Here is a 24,680-nt window from a genome sequence, read left to right as displayed (position 1 = left end):
TAGCAATAAGAATAGGTAGTTTTTATAACACCAGTCTTCCATGATAGTTTTCAGGACTTTAAGAAAGAAAAATAGGAAGTGAAATTAATCTCCATCTCCTCTTCTCAGAAGGCAAAGCCTGTGTTTCAAAGGTGTTTCAATACCATTGGCAGGGATGTATGCTGTGATAGCTTTGGGCTGTGCTGTGGCAAGCAGCCATGCAAGTGGTCCAATTAGAGATTAGGGGAGTACCAAATCCCACACCAAGCAATTTCTGCCTGACTCATATCTGCAGGATTTAAAGGGAAGGAGGGCTCTGGGAGGTCTTGGACTTAACTGGCTTGATCTCATCCTCAAGGAGGACTAATTGCCAGGAGGGAAAGGTGGAAACATTCTTCCTATTGTGTCTAAGAACAAAAGATCCTCAGGGGAGCAATTTTACCTCTTTTTTTTTCTCAGCACTGGCTTATCTAGATCATGTCTATCAATGTTCTGAAGCTCAGCAGCCTTGATAGTATGAACTTCCAATACACTGAAGCCTTCAGCAGAGATCTCAATTTAAAATTTTAAGAGATGCAATCTAACAATTTTGCTTGATTGCCATTGATTGTCAAGCAATTTACCTTGCATATGTCTCCTGGAGTAGATGCCACCGGCTACCTTGATGTGTCAGAGCAGCTGCCCCACATGACAGACAGTGGTGCAGAAGGGATTGTGGTCAAACTGACTGCTAATGCAAGTGCAAAGATCCTTAAAAATCTGCAGGGCTGATCTAGCCAATAATCTGATTGAATGGCTTGGATTAAGGTGCAAGTCCTGCTGGTGAGTCAGTGGCAGTGTCTTGATCTTTTAGGCTGGTTGCTTTCCTTTCCCACAACAAATCACTCATGGGAAGCCATTCTCACGAGACTCCATAGCTGGTTCATTAAATTTTTTATGGAGGATGGCTGAGTGTTTGGCCAGGGAGAGAGGTGAGGACAAAAGAGCCCATCCATAAATGGCACATTTGTGAAAACATTACGTCTGCACTGTGCATCTCCAATGGAGCAGTCAGCCCCTCCTCCAGCAAATAGGCAAGGAGGGTCTAATCTCTCTGAGTTTTTATAGGTCTGCTCATCCTGTACCAAGTAAGTGATTCCTCCAGAGCAGTTAAGTGGACTGTGAGTCCTTATGAGCTGAGTTTGGGCAATCATAGCTTTAGGCAACTGCAGACTCAGCATGGGTGAGTGTGCAAAATGAGCCTGTTGTTGCTAGTGGATCTCACAAAAGCACTGGTGAAAAGAGGAGCTGCTGCCTAAGCACAGGTATCTTGCATAATTTATAGGTTTCTAGGACATCTGTAATATTAATTGAAAGCTGTCAGAACTGGTACAGGGTTTGTGCCCTGTAGGAGGTAAAGGTAGGCCACCCCAGGGTCCCTATGGTGGCACCATGTGTCTGTGTTTAGATAACTGACTTCAGTCCCTTCCATCTGCTGCTGGGTGTGCAGGCACTGGGATTGCTTTGTGCTATTTGTGTGGTTGTCACTCAGAGATGATGAGGTGCTGTGGCAATGCTGAGTGCAGCTTCTAGTGATGCACACAGGAGATCAGTGCAGGAGTTGAAATACTCATGACTGCCTGTATAAAAGCTGTCAGTTTTATTTCCACTGGTAGAACTGAGCTGAGGTGTATATTGGGGTCAAAACTAAAAGCACTCCTGGAATGTCTTCCAAAGCAGGACTAAATCATTCAGCATCAAGTGTCCTGACACGATTATGACTGATTTCAGAAAGAGCTGGGTACTCCGAAACTGGGATACTTTTTATTCTTTTGGGACTTTTGGGTCAGGAATCTGCAATTGAGATCAGAGGGCATGGCATCTGGACACTTCTTCATCATCATTCTCTTTTTAAGAACATATTAATGATCTCTGATACATTCCTGCCTCACCCATGGTGGTTGCCACAATCCCCCATCCTGCTGCTGAACCTGGCTCTGTGAACTGCAAAGGCACTTCCTAGTGCATTCACTATCTCTCCTTAGCAGCAGATGTTCTCCTAGCTCTAGGAGCATTGTTACCCAGCACCTCAAACTGAGAGAGTCTGTGTAGATTGTGCTTTGCTGGTTCCTGTTCTGAGGTGCTCTGAGCATTCCATCAGCCTTTCCCTGCTGCACCCACACCACAGCTGTTCATGCAGGATAAATGCTGAAGGGGGATGCATGAAACACTGCACAGGTGGCAGGGCTGCCGGGACAAAAGGTTGCCTGCAGGAGTGTGATCTCCTTCCATGCTGTAGGACAACACCCACACCAAAGGGAGTTTGCAGCTGGATGAAAGAGTCCAGGGGCAAGGAATTTGGCTTGTCATTAATACTGAGTGAAACTGGGAGATTCTGCTGTCACTCTTCTGTCAGGCAAAACTCCCATATGGTCTGCAAGGAGGCTTGAATGAGCAAGAAATACAGAGCATACGTGGATAAAGATGAGAATCTACTTCTTGTCCAAAGGGTGGCATGGTGAATTACCAGAGCAGTCACGTATGCAGTTTTTGAGGAAATAGCAGAAATAAGGAATCAGGTACAGATTATTTGCCTTGCTAAAAACAATAAAGACAAAGATACTCACACCCTGGAGCTGGCTCTCTGCTTACACTTCTACTCTGGGGTCTGTAAACCCACGCTTGCCTTCATTAACCAGAGTGGGCCTCTCAGTTCTTGTGTGCCAGACCAACACCTAGAGGGAAGCACAAAGAGTTCAGGGTGTTCTGAATAGCATGGAAACTATGAGAGTACTTCACCCATTTGGTGGGATCCTCAGAAAAGCGAGGCTCACAGCTGTTTGAACCATGTGATTGAAAGGGGTTCATCCTGGGAGACAATTTACAGGCACATGGAAAAGTGACAAGGAGGAGGGATCATTCTAGGGCAAAATTCCAGACTCAACCCTCTGCCAATGCTCCTGGATTTTGGAGAAGCAATCTGGGCACAAATTGTACATCTGAGCTTCTTTATTAACACAGAATGCCTAGCACTGCTCCTTCACTCTCTCTGAGCTTCACATCTGTGAATAATTTAGCAGGCTTTGTCCATCTGTCTGTCCCAGCATCATTTGGCAGTGACATGTGCCAGCACAGGGCAGGCACAATGGAAGGTGGAAGAGTGTGGCAGGAGGCTGTGAAAGCAGTTAGGACCCTGCAAGGAGACTGTATCTTTGAGATTTCTTGTAGTACTCACCTTTGTGCAGTTAGCTGCTTTGGGCTCCAGCCCGTCCATAGTCACTAAATCCTTCAGCAGACTTGTTTCCTGGTACCCTCCTTTAACTCCCTCCAGCTTGAAACTGGCGTGAGGCTTCTCCAAAATCAACTTGATGCTGATAGCAAATCCGGCCATGTCAATAGCAAAGGGACGATTAGGGTCAAAGACGGTTTTCCAGCCCACCACCTTCCCTGCTGGGCTCACTTTTGGGGATTCATATCGCAGCCCCCCAACGAAAGCCACTGGCCAGACCGAGACCCGCCTCGTGTAGCGCATCTGTGTGCCAGAAAGAGACAGTGCTGTGAGAATTCAACCCCACCACGTTTGTCCCAACCCGTCAGTGCACCATCCTCTGCTTTCATTGGCACCTGTCCTCCCCCACGGACTTCCTACGCAATCGCATTGCTCTCGGCAGCACAAGCTCTAGTTCACCTGAGCTGCTGCTTGAAGAGCTACAGCTTCCACAGGCACAAGGCAAATTCTTAGCACGTTATTCTCTGAACAACAAACTCACTGCTTTTCTGTGCCCACATTCACTCTCACAGAAGAATGAAAACCTCTGGTTTTCTCATCTCATTTGAACTCTTACCTTTTTGTTATGGTAGAATTTTATCAATTTTGTAAATGCCAAATACTACTTTTACCAAGCCTCTAGCTCTGTATTACCAACTCCATGCACTCCAGCTTCACACTCATGCAAGTAATCTCCCTGACTGATTCATCTTTGTCCTCATCTATTCCAATTTCTCCCCCTACCTCCTGCCTTGTTTTTCCATCCATGGCTACTGCCTAGGAGTGTGGGGGTTTATTGAAATTGTCAGAAAGGACCTGGAAGTAAGTAAAAAAGAATGAGCTTAACAGAGACCTAACAACTCTGAAAACTGGGAATATGTTGTGATGCACAATTCTGCTCTTCAAGTGGCTTAGTACAGTTTGGCTTAAATTGGTGACAAGAGAGTTGACTGGATTTTTGCAAATTTTCAAAAGGCTTGGCATCTCACAAAAGCCAGGTCTCCAGCAGAAGTCTGGGCAAGCTTCAGTGATCCCAGAGGCATAGCCCTGTTGGGGTGGCTGGAACTTGGAGAACTGAAGGGCAGCCAAAGAGTAAAGGTGGATAGAAAGTCAGACAGCTCTTCCATCATCCCCTAACCATCACACCCCTACAACAGTGCAGATTTACACCTTGCCAGAAGTTTGTCTTTGGTGCTTATTTAAACAGCTCTCCCTGAGGAGAGGTATAAATTCTGAGGTATGCATCCTGTGGTCCCTGGCAAGAAGAACTCTAGCTGAGGCATTGATATGTGAGTGGCTGTCCACATCCGCAGCCTATAGCATGGCAAATATGTTCTTTGCCCTTTCAGCTTTCATCTGCCCTATACCCAGCTGCCACTGCATGCAGAATGGGTGAGGTCTTTGCATGTGCAACTGGGCTTAAGAGTCTCTGCAGCTCTATCCTGCTTTTCTAGCCCATGTAATTTTGTGTCTCTTACCTCCTCAAAGAGCTCCAGGCTGTAGGTGTTATCATCATCAGCAAAATAGACTACGCCTTCTGGTGGTGCGGTGTTGCTGAAGCGGTCCCTCAGCCAGTGCAGCCCCAGGTTCCTCTGCAGTGTCCCCCTTGGGGTGTGGGATGGGATCCAGGACAGACCCAGCTTCAGGCTCTTGGGTGTCTCCACATTGAGGTGAGTGAAGTTGAGCCCAGCCTTCTCCAGCAGGTTGGATACAAGGTTGGTCCTCCGCGGAGAGTCCTCCACCACCACCCAGTGCAGGTTCTGCACGTGGAGGAAGGTGTTGGCCAGACGGGTCAGCTCAGCTTTTTGCACTGGCCGGGTGTAGGTAGGGGTGATAATAAAGATGGTTGGCAGGGTGTCTGACCATGGGGGAGGCCTGGAGTACACATAATTCTGGATGATTTTAGGTGTTGCCCCTATGCTTTGCTGCTGCCGAGTGCATGATGGGAAGACTTCTTCTCTCAGTGCAGATGTACCATTAAGGAGAGCTTTAGAGGTCACATTCTCATCTGTCTCTTCTGGAACAAAACAAAGGAAGAAAGAGGAAAAAAAACATGTCAGAGGACTAATAACTATCAGGCTGCCTCCTGCCTCTGTATGGAGTTAGTGCTGCATCCTCTCTCCAAAGTCAGCCTAAGGTGCATGTCTAACATGCTCTTAACAACAGTTTATGTTCCTGAAAACTCCGAGGGGGCCTGCAGGCAGGTCTTTGTTTAACCCTGCCCATGAGAGAGCATCCCTGCTGAGGGTTTGCAGCAGAAGTCATCACAGCCACCAGCACACTGATAGGAGAACTTTTGTACTTACTTCTCAGCAGGCTGAGGTAGTGGGTGGTTGGGTACTGGTGCCACAAGGTTAGGAGAAGAGCCCATGGCAAGGCAATCAGGAGCGTGGTAAGAAGGTTACGTCTCCTCAGCATGCTGCAGGGAGCTTCCAATGCCCAGGCATCTCTCTACCTTTCAGAAAAGAAAAAAGAGTAAGGCCTCCAAAATACCAGTCACCAAAAATACAGGGAGGCATGACAAATGTTTGGCCCTGGTCCAGCAAAGTGTTGTTTAAGTTTACAAGGAGCTCCATTAACACTTCAGATCCAAACCATTATCCAACTTGGCCATCTCTGGTGCAACTGAATAGAAGCTTTTAGCTATTTCTGTTGCTCTAAAGAAGCTCCCACTATCCCATGATGAAACCACTGTACTTGAGTTAGGGTTGTTCATGTTGCTGATTCTGAACCCAGAGAGGACTACTACTTGCCCCCTCTTTAAGACTTGTGCTCGTTCCTGAGCTTTGTTGTGACCATTTAATTTGCTTCTCTTGTACAATTTTTTAGAACTGTGTGGAAAATTTGTGTGCCTGAATATGCAACGGGACAAAATAGTCAGATGTCAGGCATCCTCTAGATAGCCAGAGCCTCTTAACACTTCTGCAGTGTTAATTCATCCTCCTTAGGCAGATGCATTGAGGCAATCAGGCATGCATGCTATCACCTACTAAGTGTTCCATGAAATCCCTGCCTTGGTCATTCCACAGTGCTGGTGATGCCTGCTGAATGTTTAATTATCCCACATCCCTTTCTGCTTCTGGTTTGCAGTGTTTGGCCATTGCAGCATTTCGCTGAAATCACAGACTTTGGAGTACCCACCAGGCCCTACCAGGTCCTCCTGCACTCCTTGGCTGAAGGCATTTTGAGGGAAGAGAGTGATGGCATCATGCTGATACAAAAGATTGAAAGGAGGTTCAAACTGGTTGGCTCTAAATTCCTGCTCTGCCAGGGATTTTTAAGTGTACTAAAGGCCAGTCAGCTAAAACCAAGCTCCTCAAAGGGACACAGGCACATTTTGTTCAAAAGCAACTCTTTGCCAGGATTTGGGTCCAGCAGCTCCTCATCTGTCCAGAGTGGAAGGACTGTCTTGCTTCAGCCTTAGAGAGTTGTGTGAGAAGAAATATGACAACTGGTCTAAAAGGCCTCTGCTGTAACAGCAGCCACAGGGTACTCCTGAAAGATATTAGGAGATGCTAATCTAAATTCATCCTCTGGGACCTCTTAGAATCTGTCTTTAATTGTTTCTCTGACATTTTACCTCAGTGTCCTGAAAAAACCAAGGAATATGCAATTGCAGGGCTTATCAGTGCCCTACCACCAATAACTGTCAATCCTACTTCAGCCACATCTGACAGAAAACTAGCATGTCTCAGCAAGTCCTCTGGTGGGCAAGTGGATGTTCATAAGCCCTATTAAGGAAATTACTGCAACACAAGCTCATTCCCTATTAGACACCAATGGTACCAGTGATGGAGCAGTCCCTTAGGGAAACATATTCCCATTGACTGCTCACCAAGCCAACCATTAGTGATGTAAATATCTAATGTTTCTTACCTCCTCACTCAGGAAACACCACGGTGCCCATTCCACTACTTTCAAGCTACAAAAAGCTGATGAAGAAGTGGACTAAGGAAGCTGCATGTCCAGGGGCACACAGGACCATTTTGGTGATGTGAGCAGAAGCCTTGTGCAGCAAACATGCTGGCTCTGCTTAACTTCATTGCTTTTTGATGACTGGGTCTGGGGCAGGTACAAGAGTGTCCTTCAAGCTTCAGTGCCAAAGGCATAGGTATTTGGTAAGCTACAGATCCAGGCCAGACACAGGGCAGGATGAGGTTAGTCACACCAGAGACTGCTTTCTCTAGAGGAAATCTTTTCTCTTACCAGCGTAGCAGCGCAGAGTAAAGCTTCCCATCACTCATGGCTGTGAGAACAGAGAGCCACAAAAGAAATCCAAGGATTGCTATTAAAAACTGCAGATACCTAGGCCCATCCAGGTCCTCGCTCAGGGTCATCACAGCTCCTCACTTCCTCTAGTATGCTTGCAATTACAAACGTCCCTGCAATTAAGTTTCTGTGCAGCATCCCTGCTACTGCTGCAAACTCAGGTTGCTTCTGGAGGGAAAGACAGGAGGAGGCAGCCATGGCAGCTGTGTTACCAATAGAGCACAGAGGAGAGTAGATCAGAGTTGGAAGAATTTTTAATTAATTCCTTTTCTAGTTCTTTCTCCTCCTCCCTCTTCCAGCCAGCCCTTTTCATGTTTCCCGAGCACTGCAAACAAGTGGAGATGCTGCCTGTGTGTGCAACTTCCCTGGTGCTCTGTTCTCATTTATTTCTGCATGCAGCTTCTCTCTATTGCTTTCCCAAAGCAAGCAAGGCTGAACAAGTTAAACCCTGCATAAAGGCCCAGGTAACTTGTGAACCTCACAGAGGAGCTGACTTCAACCCCATTTAAAAAAATCTCTATTGGAATATTTTACTTTCTCTTTAAAATGTTACTTTGTCTCCCCCACTGTCTCCCCCTGCATCCATCATGTGTACTCTTCTCTGTTGCTTTATATCTTTCACCTGCCTTTTCTCAGTCCTTCAGAGTCTCTTTTCTTCCCTGTTTCCAGGACTACAGAAATCCCCTGGCTTACTAATAATTTTAGCCTTTGTCTTCTGTCCTTACCCACACAAAGGCCCTTTGCATTCTCTTAATGTCCACCCCTCATGGAATATTTCCCACAAAGTGGTCCATTAAAGCATCAGTCCATCCTTTTGAAAACACAGCATCAAAATCCAGTCACATATCGATGCCTCTGGGTAGCTTGCTGATGGCCCCAGTGGGGCTTACAGAGGTTTACTGCACATATTTTTACCTACTTTTTATAATTAAAACCAAAGTCTCCTAAGTGGCTCGGATTAATTGCATGCCTGCTGGCAAACATTGCAGTGTGTATTCTTGGCACAACCAGCTACCTTCCTTCTGCCTTTAACCCCTCTCAGAATAGATCCTGTTAAATGAGATTCAAGATCAGAAGAAAATTTTGTGATCATCTAAACCCATCTCCTGCGTTCATCTGGTAATTCCTGGGTTTAAGCTGTAGAGGGCAGGGACCATCTCTTTATGTGTTTGTACAGTCCAGCACTGATCCCAACGGGAGCCTTTGGATGTGATTGCAATACAAATATTATTGATTGCACTCTCTTGCTGGCTCTTCTCCTCTCTTGCTATTTCTCCTGTCCTGCCTATTCCACGTTCTCTTTACTTTTCTTTTTTTTTTTCCCTAGTGTCTCCTGCAGCCCTTGTTTGTGTTACACACCCTTAACAACATTAGCTGAATGTTTGATGGATGCCTTCAATATGCTGCCTGTAGCCTTCCTGAGCTGTTTTCCAATTACACATCCCTCTTCTTAATTTCATCCATCAATCTTTTGTTCTCCATTAAAAAATAAACAAACACACAGAGCACAAAGCTGAGTATGATAGGGACAAAATGTTTCTCGTACTACTCTGGCTTCATGTGCTTTGTCAGACTTCTCAGCTCCTGGGATGCAACACCATTCAGTCTCCATTTAAGCTCCTGTTCTGACACAGGGGGCATTATTATGAAAGGATTCAGGAGAAGACAATGAGAGAAGCACACAGGGGGAAGAGCTGGATTCCCTGGAATGATGCTGAAGAGAAACAGATCTGGCTGAGGCACAGACCATCACATGTGACCAATCTCTTCATCTGTTATTGACTAATTACCAACAGGGTACAATTTGTTACAGGCAGGACAACACAGAAATTGAGAGAGGGATAAGGATTCCAGGCTGCAAAATGACCCAGGGAGTGACTTTCTCCCTGAGCTGCAGAGTGTTTGGAAGGACATGCTGGGTGAATGGGAGAAGGGTGAAAGTTAAGGAGAGATGCAGCTGACTGGGGATTATAAGGCTGACACGTTTCAGTGCCTCTGATTTTCCTACAGCCCTGTTGAGAAGCTGCTCAATTTACATCCTTTTTGATAACTCAGAAATGGTTAGGATCACATGGGCTCTGGTAGCTCTCTGAGGTTTTGGTTTTGCCCTCTGCCTGCCTGATCCAGAATGAGAACCACACTTTTCGAGAAGTTTGCTCTGCAAGAGCTGATTTTCCAGCCTGTGGTTCAGGCCAGCCAGCCTGTTTGAGCCAGACTTACAAGACTCTCAATGCTGGATCAACCCCAGGCCCAGGACTGTACAGCTCTAGTTAGAGACACAGGCTCTAAAGATCCTTACCTTCCCAGAGGAACATATTTCACAGTTCAAACTGTCCCTTGGGAACATCCCGCCATCCAATGTAACGATTTTCTAGGCAAGCGCCCAAATCAAACAACTCTCAGGTAATGGAGCCAAACGTTTCAAGACACATTCCCTAGTCTTGGTTTAAGCCATGTTTGCAAGCCTACCGTTCTGTGTGTACTCTGGGAGGAGACAGGTGTGGAGAGGGGAGGAGTCAGGGGTGTGAGAGGCAGGGCTGGAGCAGAGCTGCAGGTAGCTGCAGATGACTCTTAATTTCACACACCAAAGCTGTCAGCAAGGTTTTTGGTTTGTTTTGCCTGCGTTTTGCTGCCTTTCTCCACCAGCCCCTAGCCACCTTGAGGAAGTCCATGCAGATTTCATGAGTTCCCTAACTCCCGGTGTGGGAGATGTGATGCTGAAGGCAGAGCAGGGAGCTTTCAATTATTGATGAGAGCGACCTCTCTTTAAACAAGGAATGCATAATTCATGGCAGCGCCGGTATTTGTGGTGAGCAGCACCGGCTCAGTCCCTGCCTTGCTGAAATGCACAGGAAGCTGCTATCCCCTCTCCTCCCATTCCCTTGGGCCCATCAGAGCCTTCAGTCAAAACTACAATAGTGCTAAAAATTGAGACAGGCCGAGATGCTGCAGTGCTTCCCCTCACCAGGCAGCTGCCTCCCTGTTCGAGATGTGCGCGATAAAGTGGGAGGACGGATTCAAGGAAGCACAGAAGTGGGTGGAATGGGTTATTGCTTTGGGGTAAGCACGGGTAATTACTGTGTAAACACAGACAAAACAGGGCATTTCTCAGTAGCGAGACTCCTCTGACCCCCAGACAGCTCTTCAGCAATAGCATCGTTGTAGGACAGAAAAGGTAGGCTAGATCTAAAGGACAGTGCCTCAGGGTTCACATTCAATTGTATTTCTTGTGGGGGTGGAAAGTGAAGGGAAAAGGCAGATTTGGTTTTCTGCTCAGAAAGTAGCAATTTCTCCCCTAAACTCTGCTGAAACTGGGTGGCTGAAAAACAAATGGGGGAAAAAAGAAAAGAAGCAGTTTTTCTAGGAAGTTAAATATTGATCATACAATCATGGATTGTTTTGAAGTGGGAGACCTTAAAGATCCATCTAGTTCCAACACCTCTGCCGTGGGCAGGGACACCTTCCACTAGATCAGGTTTCTCAAAGCCCCATCCAACCTGGCCTTGAACACTTCCAGGGATGGCCTATCCACAACAACTCTAGGCAACCTGGGCCAGCACCCCTCCACCCTCAAAGTAAAGAACATCTTCCTAATATTTAACCTAAGCCTACCCTTTTTCAGACTGAACCCATTCCCCCTTATCCTTTCACTACATGCCTTTGTAAAGAGTGCCTCTCCATCTCTATTGTAGCCCCTTTTAGGTATTTGAAGGTGCTCTGAGATCTCCCCAGAATGTTCTCTTCTCCAGGCTGAACAGCCCCAGCTCTTTCAGCCTGTCTTCATAGGAGAGGTGGATGGAACAGGGAAGAGAAAGGCTCTGATCCCACAACTGGGATCTTGACCTCCCAGTAGCTAGGCAACAGTAGGAGACTGCAGTTCTGTCCCAAGGTGTAAGAATGCTCTTCTGCTGGGGGTTTTAATCATCCCTCTGCTGCAGACCTGGTGAAGGGCTGCAGGCAAGTGACACCTGCAATCTGAATGAGGTGAGCACTCCCCTACTGCTCATGGGGAGAGAGGGCAAAGGAAAATTAACTGAGTCCCCTGGAGAGACAAAACCCAGGGAACTACAAATAATAAAACAATACAGGGAAGGATGGCCAGGTCCTTCCCCATAGCAGGAAGAGCAGAACTACCAGCAGCTGTGTAGTTTCAAGGCTCAGCCCCATCAACACTGTCCCTTGGTGCGCAGGCTCCTGTGGGGACAACTTCCCCAGGAAGTGAGTCACTCCCAATGAAACAGCTACCCTTCCCAAGCCCCTGCACCTTTTCCTCAGATGCAAAGAAAGGCTTCATCCTCTCCTGCCAGCTCTGATCCCTTCACCATATGAGAGCAGAGTTACTTCAGCCCAGAAACCAGGCTTGTCCCTCGGGAATACACCGTGAACAACCCCCATCCCTCCACTGCCCACATGAAGCCAACTTGAGCATTCCTCAAAGCTTGGTCTGTGAACAGCTTGACATGGAACCTTTCTGAAGAGCATCCTTGTCCTAAACATGTGGCTTGTGTGTGGGAGCATGGACTGAAGGAGGGTGATGCTTCATACAGGGATTTCTTCCAAGCCAAAAAAAACCCCAAAAAACAAACCCCAACAGAAAACAAAAAAGAAACTTTGATGGAGCTAATTAAATCTGCTGGCTAGGTCCCACAGGAGCCAATACTTTAGAGACAGCCTGCTATCCCCAGGTAGATCAAGGGTATTCAGGCCCTATCTGGGCTATCAGCAGGAATGGAGATAACCCAGTTTGAATGCAGACTGGACCTTGAACTTGGCTGCAAAGCCCGTCCTTGCAGGGAGCTTTCCGGAGCCTGAAAAAGGAGGTCTAAGCCAGGCTATTTTTAATCAGCCCAGACCCAAATGTCCTTCACGATTGATCCATACAACTTTTCACCACATTCCTGCCACCTGAGCATAGGCAAGGGTGGGCTGTGACTCAGAGGGACACAGCCCTCTGCCCCATCACAATTTCCCTGCACTGCAGAGCCATAATCCAGGGGTGCCAGAAATACCCAGAGAAAGATTAGCAGCTCAGGCCCGAAGAGAAGCAGGGGGTACCAGATGTCTCCTGAGAAAGCTTGCTCTCTCCTCAAAGACCTCTAAGCTTGGAGTTGTCCTGTCTTGAAAGGGAACTCAGGGGCTTATTCAGACATCAGATTCTCTTCCCTGCTGCTGAGCTCTGGCAGAACTGAGGTCCTTTTTAGATGCTGATGACTATTACAGAATAATAATTTTACAGAATAATAATTCCAAACGTATCAGCATGAATCAGCCCAATATCTTCATTAGCCAAAAAAAAAAAAAGAAGCTTTTTTTCTTTTCCAAGGAGGCAAAATAATTCTAAGGAAGCAAAAACAATTGTGGATTGTTCCAAAGTTTCTGTATATCTCATTCAGAGCTTTCCCTACTGAGTTAACAGCTGATGCCTGTTCAGCAGGAGTGGGAGCTGTCATTTTACAGCTTTTTTACAAAAGCAGAAAGGAAAAACCCATAGTATTGCCTTCCAGAACATTTTCAAAGATGGAGAGGAATTACTTTTTCAGAGAAAAAGACATTAGGCATTATTTGATGGATAACTACATTTCACAGGTGCTTGTTATGGGGGGAAAAATCACATTGATCACGAGCTCCTTATAAAGATATGGGGCCCAAAGGCCAATGCTGCTTCTCTGATAGCAGCCAGGATACAGAGACAGGCTTTGATCTCAGCTGTGTGTCAATATGACATCAAATGCAGACCTCCAGAGGAACAAGCTATCACTAATGCAGACTCTTGATTGATTTAGACAGCTTGTTTTCCTTCTGCTTTCAAAGGCGATGTTGAAATGCTCTTCCCTGCTGGACTGCCCCATTACTCCTAGGGAGGGCAAAAGAAAGCAAAGGAGAAACTGCTCTGGCTGAAATCACAGTGCAAATGAGTGGGGCAGCAGTTATGTCATTTAAAACACCAGTGTAGTTAAATATGTTTACTGTCTTCCACAAATCTGTGAAAACACTGGCATTTTAAGGGTTACATTTGTGTGTTGGCCCCCTGAAGAATCAGAGCCCTGATCTGTTATTGTATGAAAAGAACTGTGGGCAGAGAATGAATGCAGTGTAAAGGCAAGAATCCCCCTGAGTTTTTATTTGGGAATGCTGGCTGAATTATGTGATCAATAAAAGCATAGTGCAAACAGCAACTTTGTGTGGAATGTTCTGGTGGTTGGCTGCTCCGTATAGATTAAGACAGAGAGGACACTGGACAGCACTGATACCACATCATGCAGGTGTTAGTTGTGTGAGATGACAGAGAGGAGAAACACCACTTTGGTATTTTGATATACATTTCTGCTGTTGCAGCTCTCTGAGCTGTGTGAAATACGCTTGCTTTGTAACTGACTGAGATGGTCCAAAATGGTAATTCTGATTTCTTCCTCCAAATAAATCATCAGCACTCATTATATTTGCCACTTGCTGTGCAGCATCCAAGTGTCATGCAGACACTTTTAGAAACAAATGCAGAATGGATAAATTGGCACCTAGAGAATTGTCTTTTGCAATTGATATACATTATGGTCCGCTGCTTGATTTGTACCTTAAATGCCACAGCTGATCTGTATAGCTTGGGCTTGATTAAAAGAAGCACTAGAATGAAAATTAGAGTCAGCAGACAGTGTTTATTTTTCTGCCTTCTGCATGTGAAATAAAAAGGGGAGAGCAAAAGAAAGAAGGGGTAGGAAGCTGATGGTCAGTGTCCTGCTAGGACTGTCCTGCTGTCCTTCCCTGTTCTAACAGGGAAGCTGTTGACTCTGGACTACAGGTAGGCCACATTCAAATAATGTGCCAAAGTGTTTGAGATCAAGAGACCCATATGCAATTCCCACCTTCTGGAAATGCCAGGGGAGCAATATCTAACTTGGGCACTGGCAGCAGCTGCTAGCACATATCCCTGCATCATGATCAGAGTAAGTTTTATTTTGTAGAAAAAGTAAGCGGTGGATGCATTTGGGTGAACAGATGGAGCTGAGGAGTAGCAAAAGTCACATGCCCTTTTCTAACAACAATCCAAGCCTACCAGAAAAAAAGTATGTGGGTTTTGGTTTCTGTTTTTCCGTGTCTTGCACAGTTAAAATGGAAGAGTCTCTTGGGAAGGCAAGGAAGGCTGTGAGGGAATTGAGGGCAGACGAGCTCACAGCATGAGAAACAAACTGCTCTCTCTCTTAGAGTGCATGGGGCTTGCCATGGGGCTTGCTTGTATGGGGATTGCTCTCTGCCATGCTCTTTAATTGCATGTGAAAGCAGCCTGGTCTGAAAGTGTCTTTGCATGTAGTGTTTATAAAGCTTGGATAAAGCTCCCTCTTGGGAGGGAGGTCAGCCTGTGCAGTATTGTACTTGTGGGCCTATCTGTGAAATTGTGTGCTTCAGGCTGCCCTAGGCCTGGACGCAAAAGGGGGTTGGTACTCCCCCAGCTGGGGAGTTGGCTGCTCGATCTGTTTCCTGAGATTAGAGTATCATCTTTGCACAAATACAACCATGAAAACCCTGGGAGACGTGTCTCCCCAGCTCTTACACCTCTGCACTCAGGGTGTGCTGGGCAGTGCTGTCCTTCCTACCTTCCACATTCATGGGCTTCCTACCTTACTTCCACATTCTTGGGCTGCCAGTTGGCCTTGGACTGAATAACTGATGAATAGATACCTCTGGCTGGAGAGGAAAGATGAACTAGGCTTTTTTTTGAACCCTTCTCTGCAGTTTGAGAGCCCTTGGAGCTTCCAGGGCAGACCAAGTTGGCCTGGAAGATCGGGTCAGATAAAGAATGGTTTCTTGTTAAAACCAGAAATAGGCTGCTGCTGTAAATCTGAGAGGCAGATATGAATCTCTCCTGATTCTGGGGATGAATCTGGCTCCCTCCTTGTGCTCAGGAAAGGAAAGTTCTCTCTGGTTATGAGAATGTTTGTGGAAGTCAACAAGCCAGGTTAGGTATTTCTAGCTTCACACAGGCACATGTGAACTACCTCCATCCATTACCAGTTCTGCAAAAAAATATCCCTGAAGGGTCAGCAACAGCTTCTAGGCAGAGGAAACATCCAAAAATTGCTTGGGAAGGAAGAAGAAAGAAACCGGATCTTGCTTCTGCTGCTGTAACTAATTTCTAGGCCATATGTATTTGGTCTGGCGCTCAGGTTAGGACCCATGTTTGGGTTAGGAAAGAAATACTCGGTATCAGATTTTATCAGTCTGGTAAGTGCAGTGCAGAAGGAAGTATACAAGAGCAGAAATCTTGTCTACTGACTACTTTGCACCCCTTTCAGGACTTGGTTTGACTTCAAGAGAGCTACAATCCAAGTGTGGCTTGGCTTGGCATGGCTTGATGGACTATGAATAAAACTTGCTGAGATGGCAGCTTATCTACCACTGAACAGGAGCTGGTGTTGACAAAAGAGCCACAAGCATCCTCTGCAGCACCTCCTGAAGAGGCTGCTAGGTGGGAAGACGTGTACAGGCTTTGTCTAGCAGACTGACAGGCCTAGGAGCACAAGTGGTGAGACTGACCATGATACAGGAACAGTCTTGGATTTATTCTCAAGAGAGTGACAAGAGAGGCTCTTTGAGGTGCTCAGAGCCATTTTAAATTATCCTTTCCCAAAGAATCCTTTGGGGTAAACTATATTCACCCCTAAAAGTCCGCACAGAGGCCAGCAGTGATGATCTCAGAAAAATGCTTACGGGTGTCCTGTGACTTTGTAATGGTCCGGTTCCCTTGTAATGGAGCTGCTGATGCATATCGAATAATAAGAGATTTATTGTATTTTCTCTAATGCTCCAAGAGTCCTATTCTAGCACAGAAGTTAGAAACCTCACTTTGGCTGTAAAAAAACCTCCTGTTATAATTGGATGACATGCTGCTGAGCACTGTAGGTTTGAGGAAAACAGGAAACAGTGTGACAGTTGCTAACCAGAATGGGAAACACACTGGGGTTACTGGAGGAGTTATGGAGAAGCCTGTGGGCTTCTACAGTTCAAGAGGTGCTGGTATTCCACGTTAGAGGGCAGACATTTGAATTAAGGCAGAGCAGGGGACTTGACTGGAGAGAACACCTGAAATAACTAATTGTTCACAAAACAGAAAATGTAAGAGGTTGGTGGGAGTAGGATGGAGGAGGTGGTTCCAAGGGCAAAAAGAAAACAAAAATAGGCTGGGGGAATAATGTTGGCCAGGCTGAGATCTGCCATTTAATAACACTTGACAAAATGCACATAATTTCTCCTTCCTAAAGATCTGCCAGGGGATGCCTCAGCTATCTGGGGTCAATGATTAACACTCCTACCTCCTTTTCTATTGCTCCATGGAGACGAGGAGCTGGCACACATGTCTGAGGGAGGAAAAAACTTGCTGTGGACCGTGGAGCAGCAGGATTTGCCAGCTTGCCTCTGACTACCCAGCCCAGCCCTGAGATACAGCTCAGCTGGGCTTGTGTTTGACTTCAGCAGACGCTGCTTGTGGGCTTTGTAGAGGTGCACAGGGATAATCAGGATTTGGTTTCTGTTTGCTTGCTAATTTCAGCCCCTGCTGTGAGATTTGGATGTTTCTGAGGATTCTGTATTAGCTTTAATGATTAAAAAATTGTTTCAATGCCTAGTGAAGAAGATGCATGATCTATCATAGAAGCCGCTTAGCAACAGGACTCATTAAGACGTGTATTAGTACAGAAAGATATCCTTGCCCCAGCGCCCTCTTGGAATGACTATCCACTCATCTAAACAAGATAAAGGTCTTTGCTGGCCTCCTCTGAGGCCAGAGGATAAAGCAGTCAACTGTGAAACAAGATTTCTTGGTTCTTTTTCTGGCTTCAACTATGCGTCAGTATGTGAATCTGGGCAAATCATTTCACCTGCTTCAGTGCCTCAGTTCCCCCACAGGTGAGATAAGCACAACAATGTATAAGCACTCTGGGGAAATGACTTTCAAGTGCCTAAGCTCATTAGAGAAAAAACAACCAGCACAGTGAAAAAAACTGTCTCAGCCCCTTGCTGGTGGTTTGTACTAACCACACAGTTCACTTTGTCCTCCTGAAGCCCCACATACAGTTAGCTAATTACAGGGGAGAAAAAAGATCTTCTCCTAGCTCCTTACCACCTGGTGGTAGCCAAGCACAGATGTTAAAACTCGTCATTTGGTTCAAATGAATTAATTTTAGGCAAAGCATTTCTGGTTGTCCTTTGAGGAAGGAAAGGGTCTGCCAGTTCTGGGGCAGGATCTAATTTTGCTCGAAGGAACACTGTTAAATACCAGGTCTGAGAGGAGAACAGTAATACTTTGTGTTTTATTCCCAGAGTCATTCACTGAATCTCTCAAGCAGCAACATTCTTAGAAGGAAAAACAGAAGTGGGGTGGAGGAAGCAGGTGTAAGAGCAGACATTTCAGTCCACAGTGAAAACCTGAGGCATTCCTGATTCTTCGGCTTACATGCAGGACATTGAACTTCATACCTGGATGCACAAGCTGTGGTCACACCTTAGTGTGGGGTAAGGGTAAAAGAAACATAAATGAAAGGAAGACAAGAGAAGAAAAATAGGTTTAGGTGAGAAACTTAGGAGTGACTGAAAGTGATTCCTGAGGAAGGGAAAGGGAACAGAAGAAATGAGGGTAATGGGAATGCGAAAGTTGGAGAAAGGAGGAGGAGGAATGAACAAGGGTGAGGAAGCAGGAGACCAAGTGAGACAGCAAGCAGGAGGCACAGTCAAATCATCTGAGTGCTCTCTGAAGAGATTGCCTATTTTGTTTCTGCCCTTTTTTTGTGTGTGATCTTGCCTTAAAATTGCAGGAATGTGGCGGCACAGCACTGGCGCTCTGATTTATTAATTCCATCCCGTCCCACAAGCCCATAAAACAAAAGCATCTGTGTTTGCTCAAGAGAAAACCATGAAGGGCCTCATTCACGTCAGAGGTGGAGAGAGAAGCTGGCAGATAGAGGAAAGTCATCGTCTCCTCCTTCCTTTTCACCTTTGTGTGGATCTGGGCTGGGGGAAGGGCCTCGGAATAGAAGGATCCAGGGGATGAAGTATCAGCAGGGAGAAAGTTAAGATCACCCTGGCATTTGTGCTGGAGAAAGTGGAGGGGAGACACAAAGAACACAATGGCTGGACCAGTGAGGAAGGTAGCCCAGCATAGCAGAGAGGACAAGATCCCTTGCTGACACCCAGGCTAACCCAGCACTGATCTCCGAAGTGGCACTTTGTGCAGTATTACCCCAATGAATGTCAGTCCCATTGCTGTGGTCACAGTCAGGGCTTTCATGAAGCCTAGCACTGTTGCCTAACTCACAGCTATGGACATAACCATAAAAATAAATGAAACCTGCCAGTCATAGGAAAAACACCCCTTTACAGATGTTTTTAGCTTTCAGAATGAGGGAGGGTCAGGGCAAGATGAATGTTAACTATCCTATTTTAACAGCCAGGGCATGAAGGGGGAGAGGAGCCTGCAACCTTTACTCCTGCCAGGCAAGGATCAACTGTGCTGTTTCTATCAAGAGGCACTGGGAGATTTTTATTGGGAGCAGAGGACCTTGCTAAAACCCTGCCTTTAAGGGCAGTGTTTTAGAAGCCAGACTGCCCTGCAACACCCCAGGGGAGCATCACCTCAGGGGAGGCAGGGTCTGCAAGTTACTGCTGCCTGCCTGGCCCTTGGCTTTTCCTCCAAGTTCTCCCACACAAGGATTGCTGAGGAGCAATCCTGCTTTGCTTAGCAAATCACAGTTCCCATGTGCCCTGTACTCCCACACACAGACCCACCGTGAACTTACAGAATGAGACAACACTGCTGCTCTAAAATCTTTTATCCAGAGCTGAGATTGCCCGACTGCTAACCCTGTTCAGCTCCAAGTAATCCCAGCACTTTGCTTGGCTAGAGGTTGGCATACTGGGAATAAATGCCCTTGCTCTCATTGACAAGAGGTAACATCCAAAGAAAACCATCCTCTTTTGCAATGCAGCATTATTCATAGACCAGCACCACGTAAAGTTGCCAGGACGCTGGCAGTGTGCTAAAATCCACAACACGGGCAGGGGAAGTGGCAGCGTAAGCACCACCGGACCAGCTCAAATCTCAGCAGAAGTTAACCTGAACCTGCTCCAGCTGACAAAACCCAAGCCTACAAGAGCTAAGTGTCAGCACACAGGCTGGAAAATACATTTTTTTGCTTTTGCCTGGAAATTAAAATATGCCCTAGTGATCTTCACTTAAACATGTCTATGTCCTTTTGTCCTTCGTCTTACATTAATCAGTGTTAGGAGTTTTTGGAAGGTATAAAAAATCCTTTGCTAGAGGATGTGAAAGGTACAACCCTGAAGATTTAGATATCTTTCACGTGGACTCTGCTGTCCAGTGATGAACAACCTACTATCCATCACAATTTCTCCTGTTCCTGAATCCTACACTCAGCACCAGCAGCATCTTGTAGCACAGAGCTCTTATGTCACAATGCACAGCATGGGAAAATACTTACTTTTATCATCAAATTGCTATCTTTCATGTTTTTCTGAATGCAGTCCAACTCCTCTACTGAGAAAAGCCCTGTAGAGAAGCATTCATTCTCCCTCTTCTGTGTTGTCGATTGCTTTGTTTTTCACCCCAATGTCCCTCCTCATGTGTCTTCCCGAGCTAACTAACCCCATCTTAAGGAATCTCTCTACGTGTGCCAGGCATTAGTGGGATTGCCTGATCAGAGTAGGGATGAACAGCAAACAAAATCTGAAGGTCCCTTTGCTGGAGCTGTGGATCCCATTTCTGTGTCTCAGACTTGGGAAGCTATGTCTCATGAGGAAACTTAGAACGCGTTTTATAAATCCCAGGAATTTGCAGAGTGCAATGTTTTCATCTCAGGCAGAAAGATGTCAGACAGTCCCCCACACTGTGTGGTGGAGGAAGGCAACAAGGTAGCTGACTGAACACTTGGGAACATTAGCAAAGTAGATAAAATCAAGTTTTAAGGAAAGGCCTTTGGGAGCACTAATGTCACATGAGAGCAAGGTAGAAGAGACTTCAAGCTCTTAATTATAAGCCTGCACAGCCTAAAACAGCAGGAAGGATTAAAGGACCAAGTTTTTATAAGTGTGCTAACCACAGGTTGAGGTGCGTTTTGGAGACATACCCCAACCTGGAGGAATCAGTGGGGTCTGACCAGTGTCCCTTTCGAAGAACTGGTCTTAGGCAGTCATGTGTGCACCCGAGATGAGGGTGCTGACAGCCCCAGGTCTCATCCATGCCTTGTATTTGTTAGCCTTTTGTGGTACTGGTAGGTTTTAAATCACAGTCCTGTTAGGCTGAGCTGCTTCCCAGCAAGTGCTTCCCAGAGATGCAGGGGCCTCTTGCCTGTGAGACAAATGATCTGGGGCTGTCTCAGCTCTGACGCGATGAGCTGCCGTGTCTCCCTTGTAAAGAGGGGGTAGTCATCCTGACAAACAGCTCTGTATGTGGGCAGGGAGTGCTCTTAATCACACATGCAGAGTGCTTGAAGATCTTGGGATGGGAAGCGTAATGCTTATTATTAGGTAGAAAGGCCAGGAGCAAAAATGGCAGAGTGATTTTAGACTCTCCCAGGGCCCTGGAGGTGTGTGGGACCCAGATTCCAGTCTGGCTTATTACCTCCTTTTTAGGCTTCTTCTTTTATTAGGAACAATTAGAGACAAGGAGGAAGGGGACAGATATCATCTTTCCTGTGTACATCCTGCAGAATAATTGCAGAGCTTTCTCAGAGCAATTTTGCATGCTCAGTAAAGGGCATCTTTGAAGCCTATCAAATATCTCATCCCTTGTAGGCATACATATGAAGGCTTGCAGCACATGTCTTTATTGCTCCCAAGTATTGTGAACAGGAAAGACCATCAAAAGTGCTCAAGGCGAGGAAGAAGAGGCCTTGGAAGTAGTTCCAGGAAGTGGATGGAGTTATGGGGTGGCTTCTTATGATTGGAACAGCAACATTGCCTCCTGAGACACTGGAGGAAAGCAGGAGGTGACTGTGCCTGCAGCACCAGCACCCTGGGAGAGAGGGGCAGCCGAGGCTGGAGTTATGAAGGCACTGAGAAACACAGGGATGTGTAGAGCACTGTCAGTGGCAGGTCATTACTGTGGTGAAGAGGGGAGGAAAGCCATCTGGGGTACAGCTGGAAACAATCCAATGCAGGCTCCTGCCAGCAAGCTGCCTGCTAGGTACAACTTTGGTCTCGGACACTAAAGACATCTCCTGGCCTGCTGCTGAAGCAGAGGAAAGTTCCCTGCCAAAAAGCACCTTTACCAGTGCTTCACAGGCAACAAGAAAGGATGCTGGGTACACAGGAAACACAGCCTTGAGCTGTCCAGTACAACCTTGGACACTGCAGGGAAGATGTCACTAGAGAACACAGGCACTAGGCACCAAAATACTCCCAAACCATGGAAAGAATATGAATTTAAGGGCTGTACATTGTGGAAGTGTTTTCTCTCTTGCATACATTTAGCTGCTGTATAGCTCTGTACAGCTCCCTAGGCAACAGTCTTCCCAGATGACACTGTAACAAAGCCCAAAGGTGCGGGAGCTTCCCTCATTAAAACCCTTGTCGTGGGAGCAAGTGTCCTCAGCCCAACTGCTTTGTTTTCTATCCCGTGGCTGTTCAAGTGTCTGGCAAGCCAGGCTGAAGCCCTTTGTTGTAAAGGTGGCTGCATCTCAGCTGCGCTCTGTGTCAGCTGGTTGAATTGCTTTGGGATTGCAAGGTTGCCTAGATGATTTCGCTATTATTATCATTATTATTAGTATTATTATTATTACTACTATTATTGTTACTGCACTCAAAATGCCAAAGAAGAGCTTTAACTTGATCTCACCAGATTCCTGAAACATTCGATATGATGTGTTAGCTGCACATCTACCTCTGTATGTTAACTGCTCTGCAGAGCCTTAATTCAATGCAGACTGAAGTGCCCTGAAAGCAACACCAAAGTCACTCCTGGGAGGGACACGGGGAGGGAGGGCTGGAATCACAGTCATGGAGCTCCTGGCCTCACACTGGGCAGGCACAGCGTGGGCTCAGCTACTGGCACTGTATCCCTGGTGTGCCTGCCAACAGAGAGATTCCAGGAAACCATGGAGCAGGCACCAAGCAAAGGTGATGGAGCCCCCACATCCTGTTCCAGGGCATGGAGAAAAGGGCATTGGCAGCATGCATGGCTGCAAACAGATGTGACACAGGCTGTCACATACAGCTCTGCCAGTGGCCTCCTCCTGCCCTGTAACCCTCTCTATTGCCTGAGACTGAGGTCCCCATAATCTCCTACTGAGGAATTACATTTTGGAATAATGATGGCCTCCCTTCTGTGAGGTTCCTATCCTGCTGTCTCTGTGCACCTATCTCCCAGCTGTGGAAGTGCTATATGGCCCCTGTTCCTAGTCTGTCTGAGGCTAGTGAGGTCAATGCCTTGCACTTCTGGCTGTCCAGAGGTACAAGGTGTGAACCTCCCCACCCATTTCTCCCTTTTTGCACCTGATCAGATTTAAGCCCAAGCAGAAGTGGGTGATCAGACTCATGTGTGAAGCTGCTGTACCTTGCTACACTCTCTGCATATGTGCTTTGCACAAGGAAGCCTCCTCTGTGTCCAAAAAATGAGCTGAAAGCACCTGCAGTGGCTGCATTGCTCACTCTCCCCCACTCACTTGCTGAGCTGTGTGGACTTCAAGTTATCGGACAGGTATTTATAGCTTGTCATTATTGCTCTGCTATGGTGATGCTTTGTGCTGCCGTGCTGATTCCAACGCCCCTTCTCTCCAGCTGCAAAGAAATTGCCCCTTGGCAGCTTTCCCTAAGGAGTTACTGAGGAACTTGCTGCTTCTCTCCAGATTTGCAGCACCTTGAGGGGTTTCTCTCCGTCACGCATTAGCTGCTGAGCCTCTCCCTCTTGCCCCCTAGCCCGAGGCTGGATGGCTCAGTGGCTGGAGCGGGAGGCCAAAAAAAGTACTTTCCAACTCGCCTAGCAAGATTTACCCCAAACTGCTCCAGAAAATCAGCAACTGCATCCTTCGGTAGACGCCCGTGTGCGAGGCAGGGGTAGAACCGGGCAGAACCCTTCCCCAGACCTCCTACTCTTGCCCTCTCCCAATCCACCTCTCCAGGGCCCCTCATTGGGACGCCCACCTGGGGTCGGTTCCCAGCGAGGCTACCTGCGCCGGCACACAAACCCCCTTGTCGCCCTTCTGTAGTTTGGCTTCTCCGTTATTTGTCACCAAGAGGCGCAATAAAACCTCTCCGGGAGCAGCGGCGTGCCCGGGACCGGCGTTTGGGTATCCTTGCTCCGAGATCCCGGCGGCGAGATTCCCGGGTAGACACACACCAGGAATGAGGGCATCTCCCCACAGGTGGAAAATTCCAGCCTGGGATTGGGATGTCGCTCCCCTGGGAGGTGTCCGGACCAAGGTGTGGGGGGATACAAGGTCGGGGTCCTCTTCAAGCGCGGAACCGGGGATGAAGTTCGGGAATACAGCTGCCGGTCGCGGGGCAGGGCACCCCTCCAGCGCCAAGCTCCGGGGGACCGCAAGGTCACCGCTGTATCCCCGGCGCTGCTCCCACCCCCAGAGCCCCGGTGCCCGAGCGCGGGGTCTCCCGCTTACCTGGCGAGATGGGCCGGTCACGGCGGAGACGCCGGGGCGCCGGGCGCGGGGCGGCACCGGGCCGGGGGCTGCCGGGGGAGCATCGCCCGCCGCCGGGTGGAGGCGTGTCCTCCCTGCGCCCTGGGACCGGCACCGGGACCGGCCCGTCGGCGCTGCCGGCGGATGGCGGCGCCCGCCTTCAGACGGCGCCGGCGATGCGGCTACGCGCGGCGCGGAGCCGATTTAAGGCCACCCCGTGCCGGGGGTGGGGGGAGCGCCGAGGGCCGCCCGCAGCGGCTCCTGCGCGCCACGCATCCCGCGGGGCCACCTTAAGCGGGGAAGGGGCGAGCGCGGAGCCAGCGACGGGGGAAGGAGCGGCCAGGAGGCGACCCGGGCCGGGAGAAGGGGGAAAGGCGAGCGGGGCCGGGCACGGCCGCAGCGCTGCCCCCGCCGCCCGCAGCGGGGCCGGGCGCCCTCGAAGAGGGAGGGTTCCCTGCCCCGGTCCGGCCGCTGCTCTTCCCGCCGAAGGCGAGGGGCGGGATTTTTTTGCCCGTGCCGAGGATCTCTCTTTGCCGCTGACCGGTGCTGGG

At 47.8% G+C, this 24,680-nt stretch overlaps 1 protein-coding gene across 3 annotated transcripts in view; it reads right to left on the bottom strand.

The window, feature by feature from the left end:
* The window catches only part of LOC137468912 (galactosylgalactosylxylosylprotein 3-beta-glucuronosyltransferase 1-like), a 28,246-nt gene extending 3,769 nt beyond the window's left edge, over positions 1 to 24,477 (bottom strand). The window contains exons 1-5 of one of the 3 annotated variants that reach the window (XM_068181134.1): positions 24,112 to 24,477; positions 5,533 to 5,681; positions 4,705 to 5,240; positions 3,194 to 3,490; positions 2,586 to 2,693 (exon numbers count right to left, since the gene is read on the bottom strand). In XM_068181134.1, coding sequence (XP_068037235.1) covers positions 2,607 to 2,693; positions 3,194 to 3,490; positions 4,705 to 5,240; positions 5,533 to 5,644 — 1,032 coding nt within the window. In that variant the 5' untranslated portion in view covers positions 5,645 to 5,681; positions 24,112 to 24,477 and the 3' untranslated portion in view covers positions 2,586 to 2,606. Of the gene's footprint in view, positions 1 to 2,585; positions 2,694 to 3,193; positions 3,491 to 4,704; positions 5,244 to 5,532; positions 5,682 to 24,111 lie in introns of all 3 variants that reach the window. The other 2 variants (XM_068181133.1, XM_068181132.1) reach the window with 2 other exon arrangements.
* Between the last annotated feature and the right edge of the window lie 203 nt (positions 24,478 to 24,680).

This window comes from Anomalospiza imberbis, chromosome 2, assembly GCF_031753505.1.
Source record: "Anomalospiza imberbis isolate Cuckoo-Finch-1a 21T00152 chromosome 2, ASM3175350v1, whole genome shotgun sequence".
NCBI lineage: Eukaryota > Metazoa > Chordata > Aves > Passeriformes > Viduidae > Anomalospiza > Anomalospiza imberbis.
Note: the sequence above shows the minus strand (reverse complement) of the source record. Positions and strands in the feature narration are given on the sequence as shown.